The 15,807-nt window shown below is 39.5% G+C and overlaps 1 protein-coding gene and 1 long non-coding RNA gene across 3 annotated transcripts; both read right to left on the bottom strand.

Annotated features, from left to right (window-relative positions):
• Window positions 1–882: 882 nt before the first annotated feature.
• Window positions 883–6,698, bottom strand: LOC112286905 (zinc finger protein WIP5). 2 transcript variants are annotated; one of them, XM_090253279.1, is made up of 5 exons: window positions 5,643–6,698; window positions 4,904–5,514; window positions 3,989–4,695; window positions 2,805–3,311; window positions 883–2,034 (listed from the first exon to the last, which is right to left on the bottom strand). In XM_090253279.1, exons 3-5 carry the CDS (start codon window positions 4,205–4,207, stop codon window positions 1,588–1,590), a joined length of 1,173 nt encoding a protein of 390 aa, XP_090109405.1. In that variant the 5' UTR covers window positions 4,208–4,695; window positions 4,904–5,514; window positions 5,643–6,698; the 3' UTR covers window positions 883–1,587. The 2 variants fall into 2 exon arrangements, with proteins under 2 accessions (XP_090109405.1, XP_090109404.1); XM_090253278.1 differs by having other exon boundaries at window positions 3,989–6,474.
• A 5,455-nt stretch (window positions 6,699–12,153) lies between these two features.
• LOC141045810 (uncharacterized) lies at window positions 12,154–14,399 on the bottom strand. The gene is made up of 3 exons (XR_012218270.2): window positions 13,939–14,399; window positions 13,665–13,729; window positions 12,154–13,342 (listed from the first exon to the last, which is right to left on the bottom strand). It is a non-coding gene; the product is annotated as an uncharacterized LOC141045810 (long non-coding RNA).
• Between the last annotated feature and the right edge of the window lie 1,408 nt (window positions 14,400–15,807).

Raw genomic sequence — 15,807 nt, 5'->3', positions numbered from 1 at the left:
AATTTACAACAGAAGTTTTTGTGGTTAACCTTCTTAAGAATGTTAAATAAATAATTTTAATAAATTCAATAGCTTATCATACCAAGGTCAAACTTTTTTAAAATATTGAAATCTTTTACCTTTCTAATTAAACGATTTTATTTCTTTTTTTAAAAAATTATTCCAAGAATTTTGCTTATGAAGTAAAAATAATAAAAGAAATCTCATATATATATATATATATATATATATATATATTTATATATATATACAGAATAAGATTTTATTGCTTCAAGGTTTAGGTCATTTAAGCATCCAAAATAAGTATTTAAAAAGATCATACTTTCAAATTAAAAGCCATCACTGGATTTTAAGAACAAAAAACCGTGTTGAATTCTTCCGGAACGGTTTTCCATTTTGTGAGTGGTTTGTTAACTGGTTTAAAGAAAAGGTGCGGTTGTGAGGACAAGCAAGCACAAGGTGGCACTAGGTTGTGAATACTCGTGATACTACCATCAAGCAGCCAAGAACCTGCGTGTTTCACCATAAATGCTTCGAGTATTACCACGACTTGAATCATGTCCACTGAGTACAGCAGCACTTTCGAAGCATCCAAGTGTCCAGGTGCACAGAGGATGAATCCAAGTGTTCAAATGCTGCTGAACACAACAGACAGGTGGATCCAGGTAAAGTGGATCGAAAGGGGTGCATTTAAGGAAGCACAGTTCAGACGAGTTGTATAAATAGAAATGGATATAACCTCCGAGTTACATAAAGTGCACACTGGGACTCATCAACAAGTTGCGTCCAACATGAAATCACATAAGTCACTTCACGTCTACATACATGGTACAATTCTGCATGCTGGTGGGAAAATAATGAAGCCTAATGTTCCTACTCATAGAGGCCAAATCTGGATAATTTATAACTTGAGAACCAACTGGGGACCGAATGACAAAAGAGTGGTCTGTCAACGGTGGGTACAAATTATACTCGCAAATTCAACATCGCTGCTGCACAAGGCCGACTAGGTGGACTAAGTCTAGGTCCTCGGAAAAGCTTACTTACAGGAATGAGGATAGTTAAGCGCCTGAATGATCAATGATCGAGAGTGGGTGGTGGCTGGGAGGTGGACATACACCGACGAAAGGGGAAGTGACGATCGTCATACATACCGTATAGCCGAGATTAGATTTGCATCTGCTAAAGAAGCTCTACTGGTTGACATCTCATCTCTTAGAGAGGAAAGCGATGTCTAAGTTACACAAATATGTATGTATATAGCCTGGGTATATATATCACATATCGTTGTGGACCTTGGTCAAAATCCGCACTCACGGTCGAAATTCAAAGGGTGTCGTATCAGTGATCTGCATCGATCTTAACAGCGACCTCGACAAATCGGATCAATGGCGAGTTGAAAACCACTCGGTGAACTGGTGTCACCGATTTGAAACGGGGTAGTATGTGGCTGTAGCCGTGATCTTGGGAATGGCCGCGATTCGTCCAAAGAACCCCACGATCATTCATGTCAAAAAAAAAAAAAAAAAAAAAAAAAAGAAAGAAAAGGTGGGACTGTGCCTGATCAGTATCGAAGTGACGAAGCTGTCACTGAGAGCCTCCAGAGACTTCTTCATCGATATCCTCTTCGGAGACCGCATCCTCCTCGTCTTCACACGAGTCCATTCCATGGGCAGCGTGTCCATTCCCGAAAGCTCTAATGTGGTCCTTCAGGGATCGCTTGTGCTTGAAATCCGATCCGCATGTGCAGAACCAGAGCTTGCCACAGTTCTTCTCATGGGTTCTCCAGTCGCCGCGCACTGCAAATGCCTTGCTGCACTTGCGGCACATGAAAGGCTTGATCCCGTGCTTCCTCTTGTAATGAGTCTGCAGGGTACGAAAGTCTTTCAAAGGCTTGGAGCGGGGGTGGTCGATGTTGTTGCGGCAGCCTGGTGCGCAGCAGTAGCACGGCAACCTCAACATGGCGGTGGGTTGGGTTCCTCGTAGCGATTCAGGACCTTTTCTGTACTGCGATCCATGACCCCACATATGCATCTGCGTATCCCACATCCATATCATCATCAGTACCGATCACCTCAAATTTTCATCCGAACTTTTTTCCACAGACCTCCAATTTTATCCTTGTGGATTTTCGGCGGCACGTGAAAAATAATTTACCTCGGGGTAGATGTATACTCTTGTTCTCTGAGAAGGTGGAGAGTTATAGCGAGGGAAAGAGGATAAATACTAAGAGATGGCGCTTTGTTAGCCTGATTCTTTACCAAGCATCTGGGTTGCATCACATAAATCTCCAGAATGAGTCAAAATGTGCAATACCAGCTTAATACAGTAATGGGTCACAACTTCGTCTAACCAGTGCATCTGAGACTTATACCCTTCGAGGAATAGGAGGATTGATCACGTCACTCTGTCGAACATTGAATACGAATTCAGAATAGTTTAGCAAGGCATCTTTCGGTTTAAGAAACAATTAAGAACCGGTCCTACCATGGAACTAAATGCGCTGTATACAGTTTACCACTTCATTATGATACGTCAACAGTAGACTCAACTCCTAATTAATACATCGTAAACTGTAGACTGCAATTGTCCAGTGCAGTGGACAGTCGCATCTGCATGAGATGAGTGAACTCTCTGGGAGCGACGACCCAAGACTTGACTGTATCAACATTCAGTGAAGCACCTAAAAGTTCAGGTTCTCCATTAAATGGTTCGGTAATAATGGAACACAACACCAAGTGTGGACCCTCGCATTCGACTTTAATAGGAGAGTTGAAGGAGCAATGAAAGTCGGAACTACCAACCTGCATGTTGTTATAACGATTAAAAGTCTTGTTGCAGACAGGACAAGAGAATTGCGTCGGACCGACGAGGATCTGAGCGGGAGTAGGGATCCAGTATTCTCCCTCGAGAAGTCGACCTCGCCCTCGTTGCAACCTCTCCCTCTCTGCCAAGCTCAACGAATCGTACACACTTGGGCTTTCGGTGGACCTTGACATACTCATAGCATCGGAGGAAGGAGGACCTATGTGCAAGGCCACAGTGACATTTTCGTCGGATTCTTCGGAAGCATGAGATGCCTCAGGCAAAAGAATGGCCGTCCGCATGACCGAGTCAGAGAGGTCGTCACGGCCGGTCGGGGGACTTAAGCTCAGGAATGGTAGCGGCTCGCTGGACATACTATTGTTCTGCAAGTGCCACCGCTGTCGCCATTCATGCTCGTCACGAGTTTGCTGGTTGTAAAACTGGTCGTGCGACTGTTGGTGAGAATTGCATGAATATCCATATTGATCAGCTGGCGGGTATTGCAGCTACATGCAAGAAAAAGTACAGAATCAGCACCCACAGCATTCCCCATTGACTTGAAACTATCAATTACTAGGGAAGATACACACTTTCCCGTAAGAGTTATATGAAAGCAATGTACACTCAGTAGCATGTAGAGAACCCCCAAAAGCAACTTAGCAGATTTGAAAGTCACGACCCTACTTACGACCGGTGTACGCAGTGTTTAGGCTCGTCCAAGAAACTGCATCTGCAACTGCAACTAAAGCCACCTAGAATAGACATTGATCCCAGGCAGAAAAAGGACACAACAATTCTTACTAGTCCGTCGAACGATGTAACTGAGATGGTCTGTCTAAAGCCGCACACTATACAAGTCAGTAAACAGCAATAAGCACTCATTACTAGCTTCTGGTGAAGCAACTGAAACAGTACAGTGTACGTCTTGGTCTTGTGTGATGAGAAATCAGAATGCTGCAAATGGACCAGACCACGGCACTCACGAATTCTGGATTTAACTTTGCGGAAGAGTAGCAACAGCAATAAGAGGTAATAGTCCTCAGCATAACATGTAGCTAGCTGACCCCATGACTAACCACTGCTGTACAGGAAGTCGGATCGACGAACACAAGACAAAGAAGAAAGCATCGACGTAACAATGAACAACCCCAGCTTGTGTAAGTGATGGAATGCTAGAACTCACCCGGTGAACGGGAGCTGGCGAACGAGGCTGAACTGGGAAGTAGGATTCGGAGCTGCTGCCCGTCGCAAAACCAGGATACACACCTTCATAAGGAATAGCCACAGGATAATGCGACAGTGGCTGCCCAGGTTGACTGGGCTTCAGCCACTCGCAGAAAGTCGTCGGGATGTTGGGGTGTGCGACAGCCACCGAGTTCTGAGGATTATATCTAGAACTCATCGCACCTGTGTTCTCTTGGGAGTTCTCCACCGTATCTATGTCGAATCCTGATGAAGTAATATTTGAGTTCTAGCAACTGACTGGGTTCCGGCCCATTAGCAATTGTGAAGTGCGAAATTCTTCAAAGAGTGAACTGGATACTGAGTTTCTGTATTTAGATTCAGTATTTCAGCACATCCGCTGAGAGGCGGATTGAGTTGCGTAGTGAAAATACAAGTGCCAGGTCTCGATGAGATATGTTACTGCGTGTAGTGGCTTAATCGACAATTCCAATGCTGTGAAGCTCCAGACGCTTCGACCTGGTTTTTCACTTCTCACTTGCTCGATTCTGCAGAACGATCAGAAGTTATGCAGGAATTAACTCCTCGACTCGAGCCCTTGCGGCCTTGCCTCCAGAATGCCTCTTTAGAAAACGGACTTCTTCCCCAAACTGACTTGTATTCACTTGGTAACTCTAAATGATGTATAGGTTGTCCAGCACTCGAAACCTGCACCACCAGGATGGTTGAGTTCTCTTCATGTGAGCACAGAACTCATGCATAGACAGAAACTTGGCTATCCCACTCTCGAGGGACTTTCTAACTCCAGCAACGGTTGGATCTGTGGTCGTCGCTGGAAAGTGAAATAGCAGGTTCTCTGGGCTTTTAAGAGACATGCACAAGAAAAGAATGGAGCATTGACGTCTCTATTTCCAACCTGAAGTTGTTGCTCCGGACTTCTAGATCGACTGAACGGAAACAGACCCTGCTAGCCCTTGGGGTGCGTGTCACTTGAGGACGGCGCTGGGTCAGATGAGACTAGTCCCAAAGATATCGGCTTGCAAGAAAGGTTCGATAGCAGCCGGATTGCACTGAAAGATCGATAATCTCCGGGGCCACTTGATTTATCAAACTGGAACCTCCAAAATCGTCATATATTTAAGGATTTCGCTGCACGAACGAAACCAGACACATGGATTTCTTTGAAAGCTGATGGCAAGATGCACTAAGGCAAGTTTTCAGGCTTCTTCACGTGCTCGGCGTTTGCCTCTTGTTTCTGCGTGTTTGACTAAAACTTGCAATCCTCAGCTACGTCGACCTTGATACCCTCCTATGTTTCGTCAGAGAACTGACAGCCGAACCGATAAGCTCAGCCGCTTTAACAGTATTAAGACCCGACGGGAGAAAGATTAAGAAAAACCCCCAAAGCAATAGACACAACGGTTACAAAATTTGATGTCGGAAGAAGAGTCCGACTATAGATTTACTTGTGTTTATAGCTCTCGAGATGCAGATGCGCCTCCACTACTGCACTTCAACTGATGATTTCTGCTGCGGCAGGAAAGCACCAATGAATTTGTGGACAACAGTAGCGTGATTTAGCTAGGTTGGTTGCTTTGTTCTCGAAAGAATGAATCAAATGCGAAGATTGCAGACCATTCAAGGATAGAAGAAACCTTTGAATTCGGGCTTGTTTTTCGAGAGCAAAGGCCTATTCCAGCTCTAATTAGAGACTGGACGGTGGGTGAAGCTTCAACTCTATTCTACTTGATGGAAGATTTTCTATATGAGTGATTGAATCTGACACTAGAGGATGTCGACAAGTAGGAGGCACTTTTTTCTGAGGTGCACCTAAGAGTTCAGTGCTGATAACTGCTACACATGAACCACACAGGATCTCTTTCACCAGACACTGCGCTCGCCACTGTTCACAATTTAAACGCCACAGATTAAGTAAAAATTGGCCACGGACTTCTTCTACGACTACTTCTAAACGGCGAGATATTGTGTGATCACTACACCTCAGGACCTTTCTGACGAGGTCACGCAACGTAATCCAACACTCCGACAGGGGCAGCTTACAAGTGCCTTGCAAAGCACCGCTTACGAGACTCTTAAAATTCTAAGAGCTTCTGAGATCCATGAACCTCTAAAATTTACGAAAAGGCGACGACCGTTTTGTAAATATGGAGTCGACAGTAAAGACGCGAGCGAAGACACTTGAGCTCAACACTGTCCGCTTTCGTCGATCCACTTGACAACTGAACGGATCGATTAGGCCTCCAGCAATGAGTACGAAGACGAGGAGAATGAGAGACTCAACAAATTAGCTCCGCCAATCTTCTGTGCACACCATGCGACACTCGCGATGATTGAAGTAAAGGCGAAACTGAGAACTCTAATTGATATGTTAAAAGTCACGAGTTAAAGATCCACTGCTCCTCCTCCGCTAGTTCTTCAACGCAAAGGTGGCCACACTCGAGGCTTCTCCGCCGCTGCGTCACCAGACCTAATGCTGCCGAAAGGCCTGCCGTGTCAAGCTCTAGCAGCATGCAGGCTGTTGATTCATGAGCTGGTCAGGGAGGATTCCGCCCTTATCAACCCTCGCCAAACTATCCAATTGGACTTTCCGTCTAGAGTAGTTCTCTACCCGTGCTGGCACCCTGTTCCCTCTCCTCCGCTCGCCGCTACAACAAACCACCTGGAGTTTTTCCCCTCGGCCCTGGTGATCCTGCGCCGCAACCACACAATTGAGCTCTGCTAGAAACGCTAAGTATTACTGCTACCCGGGGGCCTAAGCTACTGTTCTCGAATGGGTAGAGTTTCCCGACAAGCAGGCCAGCCAGCAGCGCGGCGCCTTTGACTGTTGTGCACCAAGTTGATGGAGCTGGAGTGCTGTTGTCATGATGGAAGGATTCCCTCTTTCACCGAGCGACGGATCATGGTGCAACCGTGGGGGTTGCCGGCAGGATGTTTGGCACCAGCGCAGGCCTTACATGTTTCTCCTTCGTTACCTGCACCGCCTCTCGTCCACTGCTCCCCGCCTCCATCCGTCTTCGTCGTCTTCGTCGCCGTCTGGCAGCGCTCTGGTAAGCTTCGTCAAGTGGACTATAATAAGCGCCCCACAGGAACCTCCCACCCTGTGCTGCTCAGCTCAGATGCATGATCGTCTTTGAAACCACCATTGCATGATCAGATGATGCCCCAGATTCTCTTAACACGCCCTCCTCTAATTAGCCCTCCCCTAATTAGCCCTCCCCTCCCGTTGCTTAATTCACTTACTTACTGCACACCCCCCTCCTCTCCATCTTCAAGCCCTCTGTGCAGCCAGCATGAATTATTAGTAATCCTACCCTGCAAGACTCATCTAAACCCAGTTGGGTTCTCCAGCTGGTTTCAGTATTCTAACAATTCTTTCTGCTATGTACAAACTTAGCCCTGCTTTTCATTCATATGGTGAAGGTTTAGACAGGCTAGATTGCTTAGGGTACAGTGACATGGTAAAATGTGAATCCAACCTCATGCTGGCTTGTACCTGTGTGATTCAGTTCTAAGTACTTGTGTAAGTCTGTTTGCCACTTCTCAACTCATACTCTAAACCTGACATACTGTTCTTTTTTCCTTTTTTCAAGCTGTTTGGCCAAGGCAGTGATAGCCTTGAAATATATGTAAATGTTGAAAGTGCTGTGTGGACAACTAAGTGAGTGACATGGTCCCCACTATACAATTCTCAACAGCCTCTTTGGTCTTTGAATCTAAAGAAACAAAGTAAAGCATAATTTTCACCCTTTAAAATATTGATTGTTGGTTGTTAGTACATAAAACAAACAGTTCAAAGTTGTATATTGCCAATGTTTGGAGCTTTATTCATTGGTGTGAGGTTCTTTCAATAAGCTTTATTGACATTCTAGGCCACTTGTGCTATGAAGGTTTGCCATGATAGGATACAAAAAAAAAAAAAAAAAAAAAAAAAAAATGCACAATTGCTTGCAAGTCTTAATAGAGCTTTGATACAAAGTTAAAATTCAAGAGTTAAAAGATTAGCATTAAAACCCATCAAAATATGGATAAACTGTTGTTTAACTTTCTATCTTCTATGTACATGATATTATTTCAGTGTCAGAAGAGTCCCAAAACTATGACCCACTTCAGCATAAAGGGAGAAAACTTTGTTATAATAATATGTGTTATAACTCATTGGAAAAATCAATTATTAAGATCCATATTTAGACAATTAGATTTTTGAAATAACTGATACGTTTATATTTTTAAACAAACATGAAATAAATCTAAGGCATTGGGTAGCTTACCACAATTCATTTGAAAGAAGCTTACCAGCAATAAAAACACTGAACATGATTTATCTACTTTTCCTTTTGATACAGATGATTAATACAAGTAAATTTCGTTTTCTATTCCAGCTTGAACTGATTGGGATTCCACTGGTAACTTATGTAGGTGTGGTTAAGCTTTATGTGACACACTTCCACAAGAAAAGCAAATGCCATGGCTCACATTTTCTGTGTGGATTTGGATGTTGATGCAAGGATCATGTAACAAGGCACTCCAAGTTTAAGCGAGCTATTTCAAAAAGGACCTCAATTACTCTATTCTAGTCTACTCCATGTGTAGGCTCTTTCTTGTAATTGGCAATTTCTAAGAGTGTAAAGTTGACCTACAATCATCTAATATTAAAATGTAAGTAAATAAATGATCACAACCTTTGCAATCTCCCAATATGGACTTTCAAATTTCTTTCCTCCATGTAACTTTTGAAAGCCTTCGGATAATACTAACAATTAAGTGACATGGAAATAAAACCGGAAATATATGAAAGATTGACTGTTTGAATAGGACAATGATTAGGGTGAACATCCTTGTCTTCCAAGGTAGACTTGCAGTTTAATTTATTTTTATAAATTGACTATCAGAATCATGAAACAAAATTAATAATTCAAACTTTGAGTTTTGGAAACAAGATCATGTACCATAAAATTTGTGAAAAGTTTATTTATATGTGCATACATGTATGTATGTATGTATGTGTATGTATGTATGTATATGTATGTATGTATATATATATATATATATATATAGTAGCATCATCCAAATATCTTGACCATGGTACCAACACAATAGTGTGAGATCAAGGCAAAAAGGCATATGTAGTTGATACAATTAACAGTGTATTACAATTTATAACATTGTCACAATTTTTGTGCTAATTTTCATTAGTTCATATTCTTATTTTTGGTGGCTATATATTTGCATATAGCAATAACACACACACACAACAATATAGAAATGAATGAGGTTGTGCAAATAAAAAAGAAAAGAAAATATGGTGCATTGAAAAATAAAAATAAGAATGAAATTGGAGAAGTAAATTATTCCATATATCAAACACATTAAACATAATAAAAACAATAATTTTTTATCTTAAATAAAATAACATTGATTTAATTTCTTTTGACATAGAAAGTGCGTCTTACAGTTGACAAGCATAGTGGATCTTTCATTTCACATCTTTCTAGTTTTTATTTCTAAAGCAAAACCAAAGAAGATTTGGAATCTTATTAAAAAGTTAGTAAATAATGGATGACGTATGATGAAGTATTAAAAAAGTGTTTGGAAGAAATACAAGGAGTGGATGTATGTGTATATATATGTATATATATATACACACACACATAGTATTGTTAGAGTCACCACAGTTTCTGCTAACATCACTACAGTTTTTAATATTGGTATTACCACCTACCCAACATCTTTATTTTATTTTTTATTCTTATTTAAAAAATTGACATTTTCATTATGTATTTTTTTTGAAAATGTATAAAAACCTAATTTAAATTTAATAAAAATAATAAAATAAGTTGCTTTAATAGGAATAAAAAAATTGGTGGCATTTGCAACACCCTATATATAGTTACTATTATTAATAAAATATATAACATTTAATCTTTGTATTTAATTTTCTACTTCAATTTTTTACAATGAATAAATATATTTAAAATAAAATGAATTTAAAACTTAAAAAGATTTTTTGTATGTTATAATCAAAACCTCATCACAAATATTTACTTTTTTATATTCAAAACATGCTTTTAATCTTTATTAATTTTTTAGCTCAATATTAAATACATAAGAGAGTTTTGAAAATGACACAAAATAGAAATAAAACATTAGCATAATAATAATTTTGGTATAATATAAACTGTGCTTCCTTTTTGTATGCTTTAATCCATTCTGTGCATGTTCAATATTCCAGAGCTTCCTCTGAATACATTTTCTCTGGATAAACAAATAGACACTGATGGGTGTATGAAATTGTTGAAGTCCCTTGAAAGAGTACATTTTTGTTCTCTCCTTTACTTCTTTATGTGTTTATTTCACAAATGGAACCTGGAAGCTTTACTGAATAAAGAATCTCCATAATCATTTTTGAGCAAATTAAATGGACAAGAAAGTTTTAATTTCAGCTCCACACTCATGTATATAGAGAGAAAGAGAGAGAGAGCAAATGACTAAATTCAAAAATCTTCCTACACTTTCATTGTTTTGTATAGCTATAATAAATGTATCTTATATATTTTATTTTTTAAAAGGTATAAAGCTGATTTCATATTCATGACATCAACCAACATAACATGCAAAAAAAAGTACATTATACTTATTTTACTTAAATACCCACATGATTTCTTTTTTAAAAGGATGATTTCATAAATTTACGCCTTTGGCACCCATGGGATTCAGCAGTTCTTTTTAGGTCAAGCTTGAAAGCTCCATTCAAATATAACTCACAGGGACAAGGAAAAATATTGATATTGAAATCCAAAAAACTAAACAACCTACAGTAAGAAGAAAGAAAAAAAAAAAGGTGCTTACAGATGCCAACCAGCTTGAGTATGAACATAGCCTGGAGACCATCTTCCCATGTCCCTCATAGTTATTATTATTATTATTATATATATATATTGATTAGTAGCTTAAGACATCATGACCTGCGAGTGGGCAGGTCGGGCAGTGCAGGCAGCTGGGGAGATGAGGCTGAAGGGGGGCTTTGCAGCCCTGCCCCTCTGTTCCCTTTAGAGTGAGTGCTTCAATTTCTGATTTCCACATACAGCTTTCTGACTTTTGGGTTGAATGAAAGGGCATGACGAGTTTTGAAGGCAGGAATAAATTTAAAATTTTTAAAATTTTTAAAAAATTAAAATTTAAAAAAAATATATATATATATATATATATATATATGAAGAGACAGCTTGAGAGAGAGAGAGAGAGAGAACTAGAAGAAGAAGAAGAAGAAGCAGGGCTAATGAAAATGGTTTCACTGGCAAAATAGTGATATAAAATAAGGCCAAGTTTTGTTTGGGGTGGAGCTTTTAAGTACTCCAAGAAGACAAGAGATCTGAAATGAGAAGGCAAGTAGATTGTGTGTGTGTTTTTATTTGTAATTCACTGCTTATTTTGAAGGGTGAATCCCAGTTGCTCTCAAACAAGATTATTGTGTGATCAACAGTGTTTTAAAACCCATCACAACTGAGTTGACGGCAGCATCAAAAAATAAAAAAATAAAGGAGGGGGGGGGGGCAGACTGAAGCAAAAGCAAACATCCATGGATGAAGAGGAGGTTTAAAGTCTACCCAAATACCATGTGAACTGTAAGCATCACATGCTTATTCTACACTACACCTGTTCCAACACACTCTCTTCCAGATGCTGCTGAGTCACCAGTCAATTAAAAAATATACTATTGTATGATTGAATAAAATGGTGTCTGTTGTGACCAGTGTGGTCTTCCGGGAACCTTTGAGAACCAAAAAACTCCACATGTACAATATTGCTTGGAAATGCATCAACCCCTTGAATGGACAACTTTCAACAAAAATGGATGAAAGTTCAGCATGTGGCCATCAGGCTTGGTTACCCTTTTATTGGGCCTAGTGTACAAAACCAGCTTTCTTTTGCAATGGAATTGTATGTGAGTGTGTGGGTGATGAGCATAAATCCTTTTACAACAAAAAGAGTCCAAATGAGTAAAGAGGGATCAACTCCCAATGCTGAAACGATGTTTATTTTGCCTCTCCATCTGTGCCCAAAAAGAGACATGAAACCTTATATCTTTGACTATGCTTAAAATAAATAAAATAATTGTAGACATGCACAAGATATAGTGCATGTCCACAATTAGTAAAAATTTTCTTATTTCTTTTTTCTTTTTTTTTCCCCCTTTCTCCTTTTTCTTTATAAAGTTGTTTCAGCTTACAATACAGAATGGGGCACTGTGGGTAGGAGTCAGCTCTATTGTACTTAAAAATACAGAATGAGATCTGTCACACTTCCCAACTAAATATAAACATGGTGTTGAATAGGTTCCTTTGTGCTCTCAAGACCTCTGACATTCATTCAGAAACAAAAACACTCATTTTTTAACTGAGTTTTGGAGAACAAGAACAAAGGATGTATTTTCTAGGGTTCAAAGCTCTAGGTATCTAGACCATGTCAATAAATTTCCTTTTTCTTTTTTTCTTTTTTCCCATGGCCAAGCACACACTGGTGTCCACTTACATCTTTCACTCATTTATTTTATCTATAAGACTGCATGATTTCACATGCAGCACATGTTCTCGCTCTGTAATTGAGGTTTGGTTTCTACCCATGAATGACAAGTCCATCAGGAGAGGGAGAGGGAGCAAGAAGTATGCAGGAATGGCTCTGCCTTGGACTTGGCAAAATCTGTAGTAAGCTACACTCTACCTACTAATAAAAGCTTCTGGCACTCTTCCAAAGTGAGGCTGTGGTCATGGTTGCCAGTTCCCCAGTGGCCCTTTTTCTTCTCTCTCTTCCTCCTATTTGTCTCAAGACCAACACCATAAAACATTGGCATCACAAAATCATGGAAGTGATATGCTGTGTCATCCCAAGGGCAGACCAGGGAAGCCTAGGGATATGGTTCTCCACATAGATTTATAGAATAATATTAGATTAGATAGATAGAGTGAGAGAGTGAGAGAGAGCCGGTTTGGAATGCCACTGTAAGATACCCAGCAAACCAAGTTGCACCCTCCTTTCATATAATGTGTCAAAAAAACAGTGATAATAATAGTAATAGTAATCCATGGTGGGCTGTTAATAATTGCCTTCACAGCCATGCCTAAATTATTCATCACCCCCCACTTATTGGGTTGCTAAGCCAAGCCCCAGCTCCACCACCACCACCACACCCAGCAACTTCATCTCAACAGGCACTGTCTGTCTGTCTGTCTGTCTGTCTCTGTGTTGTTTGGGGTGCAGAATTAGAGTAGCTTCTTCATCTTCTTCATTTAGCACTGCAGGAAATTAGGGCCTTTATTTTTGTTTTCTTGTGTAGAGCCTTCAGCACAATGGAGAGAGAGAGAGAAGGCATCAATCTATATATTGTATCTGGACTCACACAGATAGACCTGAAATCTTACAATAGTAGTAGTGACCATTATATCTTCATGTGGGTGGGCTTTATTTCACCAAGGAGGTGGAGATGATGCATGAGTGGTATAATAACAACAGGGTGGGGAGGAGCATATGTTGTCATATAGGTCAAACAGCATCTTCTAAACAATAAACAAGCAAGTTAAGGAATAGAAGGGAAAAAATTCTTGTCCTTTAACTACATGGAAGGGCATGACTGCCATAGAGAATCGTAAGTAAGCACAAACATCATGTGATGGTTTTGTGGTCATTTATAAGATTCTTTATACATTTCTGCCTTTTCAATTGTGTCCTGCACAGAAAGGTATTTTTCTTTACAACATTGACAACAATAGCTATATATATGCAAAGAATTTTCATGCTTGTGATACAAAGAGTGTGTATCAACCTCATGCAGAGTTCAAAAGACAGCTCACATTTAAGGTTCCAAAATATAATCTATATATAGACATACCAAAAACACTGTGCTGAAAGCAAAACCCAGCTCAACAAGCAGCTTACCAAATAACTCAACCAAAAGAGGAAGAAGACGATCATCCTCACCACCACCTTCCACAACATAATGGGCAGCAGTAGGGCCACCAGAAGGGAAGAAGAAGAAAAAAATAAAAATAAAAATAGTAGAAGGCAAAGACCCCAAAATCTCTCACAGTTCCTCATACCCTGCAGATGCAGCAGCAACTGAGATTTTGGTGGGACTGTTGTACCTGAGAGGTTAGGGGGTTAGAGTTAGGGCATGCAATTGAGTGAGAGAGTGAATGAGACAGCATGCAGCCATGCTCTCTGGCTTGGTTTCTGTCACCCTGGCACTCCCCGTGTGTGTGTGTGTGTGTATATATAAGTGTGTAATAAGAGACAGAGACAAAGTGCGTAAGAGACAGTGAGTGAGAACAAAAATATATGTGGATGGTCAAATGGAGTTCTCTCTCCCCCTCCTCCTCTTGCAGATTAAAGCCTGTAACCTGCAACTCTACACATCCTGTTGTTCAACATTCCAGGACTAAAATAACCGTTTCAAACTACCAAACATTTGTAAATGGTCTTCTACCCATTGATCACCTTTTGTGATGGATGGTGTTTTTTCCTTTGAGAACACAAAATAAGGGATGCTATGACACATGACCTTGGAAATTTGATGAGAATCAAGGCTTCCTTGCTTCATTTTCAAAACAACTTTAGAATATTTTGAAGGTGGTGGTATCTAATTGAATGTCCTTATAATAGATTATTAAAAACACCAAGTAACTTTTAAAATATCAAATATGATGGAAGATAAATTTAAATCTTTAAAAATCTACTTTTAAGATCTTTTTAACACATCATTATATTAGAAACAATTATATTGTAAAAAATTAAAATATAAAATATTTGTATCAATTTTACTTTTTTATTCCATTCTAATTTTTGCATCATTTTTTAAAATAAATGCATCCAACAAATAACCAACTAAAACTTCTTCAATTGTCCCATATTTGCTGGTGAACAACATATTAGAATTTTAAACTAGCTGAATATTAAGATAAAACTATCCTTTTTTTTTCTTTTTTTTCTTTTTTTTGTTTACTTGAATTCTATATCACTTTATGTTTGTTTGAAAACATAGAACCAGACATATGCTCAAGTTTCAGATGTGCAAATTAGTCACAGCAACTTGTAATTAACATGTAAAAATATTTTTGTCTACTATGATATTGAATGTAGAACACTAACATTCATTTAGTCAAATCCTATTTATGTTTTCTTTTCAAAATTAGATATATCAGCAATTGTGTTTTTGTGAAGTTAATCATTAGAAACAATCTAAAACATGGTACATGATTGGGGGGGCAGGAGGTAGGAGGATTTTAATACCACAATCCTCTCTTATTCAAAAGGCTCCATCTTTGGAGAAATCAGTACCCACATCTACCAGACTGAGATATGGTGAAGGCAGCAGTGGTCCATAATTGATTGATAGATTCATGGTATGGGCAATATTTAGGGTTTGGATTTTGCAATTGGAAACATAGGGTGTTGTTTAGAGAGGGTGAAGGACAAATCAGGGGTTTAGGGTGACAAAAGGATTCAGACACCAAAGTGTGGTAACCCCTCCCCCACTGAGGAAAAAGAGAAAGAACCTCAGCACCTGAGAATAGCTGAGAGGCTATGGCATTTGTGGAGCACCATGTGCTAAGTTTCAATCAATCTAGTTAAAGAAAAAAAATCCATGTCACCAACTTGGCCTTAATAAAAATGCCTCTTGTCTGGCCCCCAATAAACCCTAATGACAGCAAACCAAGCTGGGTTGTGCCTTTTTGTTTTTGTTTTTTTTTTAATATTAAAAAAAAAAAAAAAAAAAAAAAAAAACTGACTAACAGCACTTAGAACTGA

Source organism: Physcomitrium patens, chromosome 9, assembly GCF_059467195.1.
Source record: "Physcomitrium patens ecotype Gransden chromosome 9, ASM5946719v1, whole genome shotgun sequence".
Taxonomy (NCBI): domain Eukaryota; kingdom Viridiplantae; phylum Streptophyta; class Bryopsida; order Funariales; family Funariaceae; genus Physcomitrium; species Physcomitrium patens.
The sequence above is the reverse complement of the archived record's forward strand: the minus strand, read 5'-3'. Positions and strand labels throughout refer to the sequence as shown.

Bases quoted from the DNA above. Each gene is read 5' to 3' on its own strand.
- LOC112286905 (XM_090253279.1), bottom strand. From the start codon at position 4,207: ATGAGTTCTAGATATAATCCTCAGAACTCGGTGGCTGTCGCACACCCC. The intron at 3,312-3,988 runs GTGAGTTCTAGC...TCTTGCATGTAG, and splicing joins CGCCAGCTCCCGTTCACCGG to CTGCAATACCCGCCAGCTGA. The intron at 2,035-2,804 runs GTTGGTAGTTCC...TGGGATACGCAG, and splicing joins ATCGTTATAACAACATGCAG to ATGCATATGTGGGGTCATGG.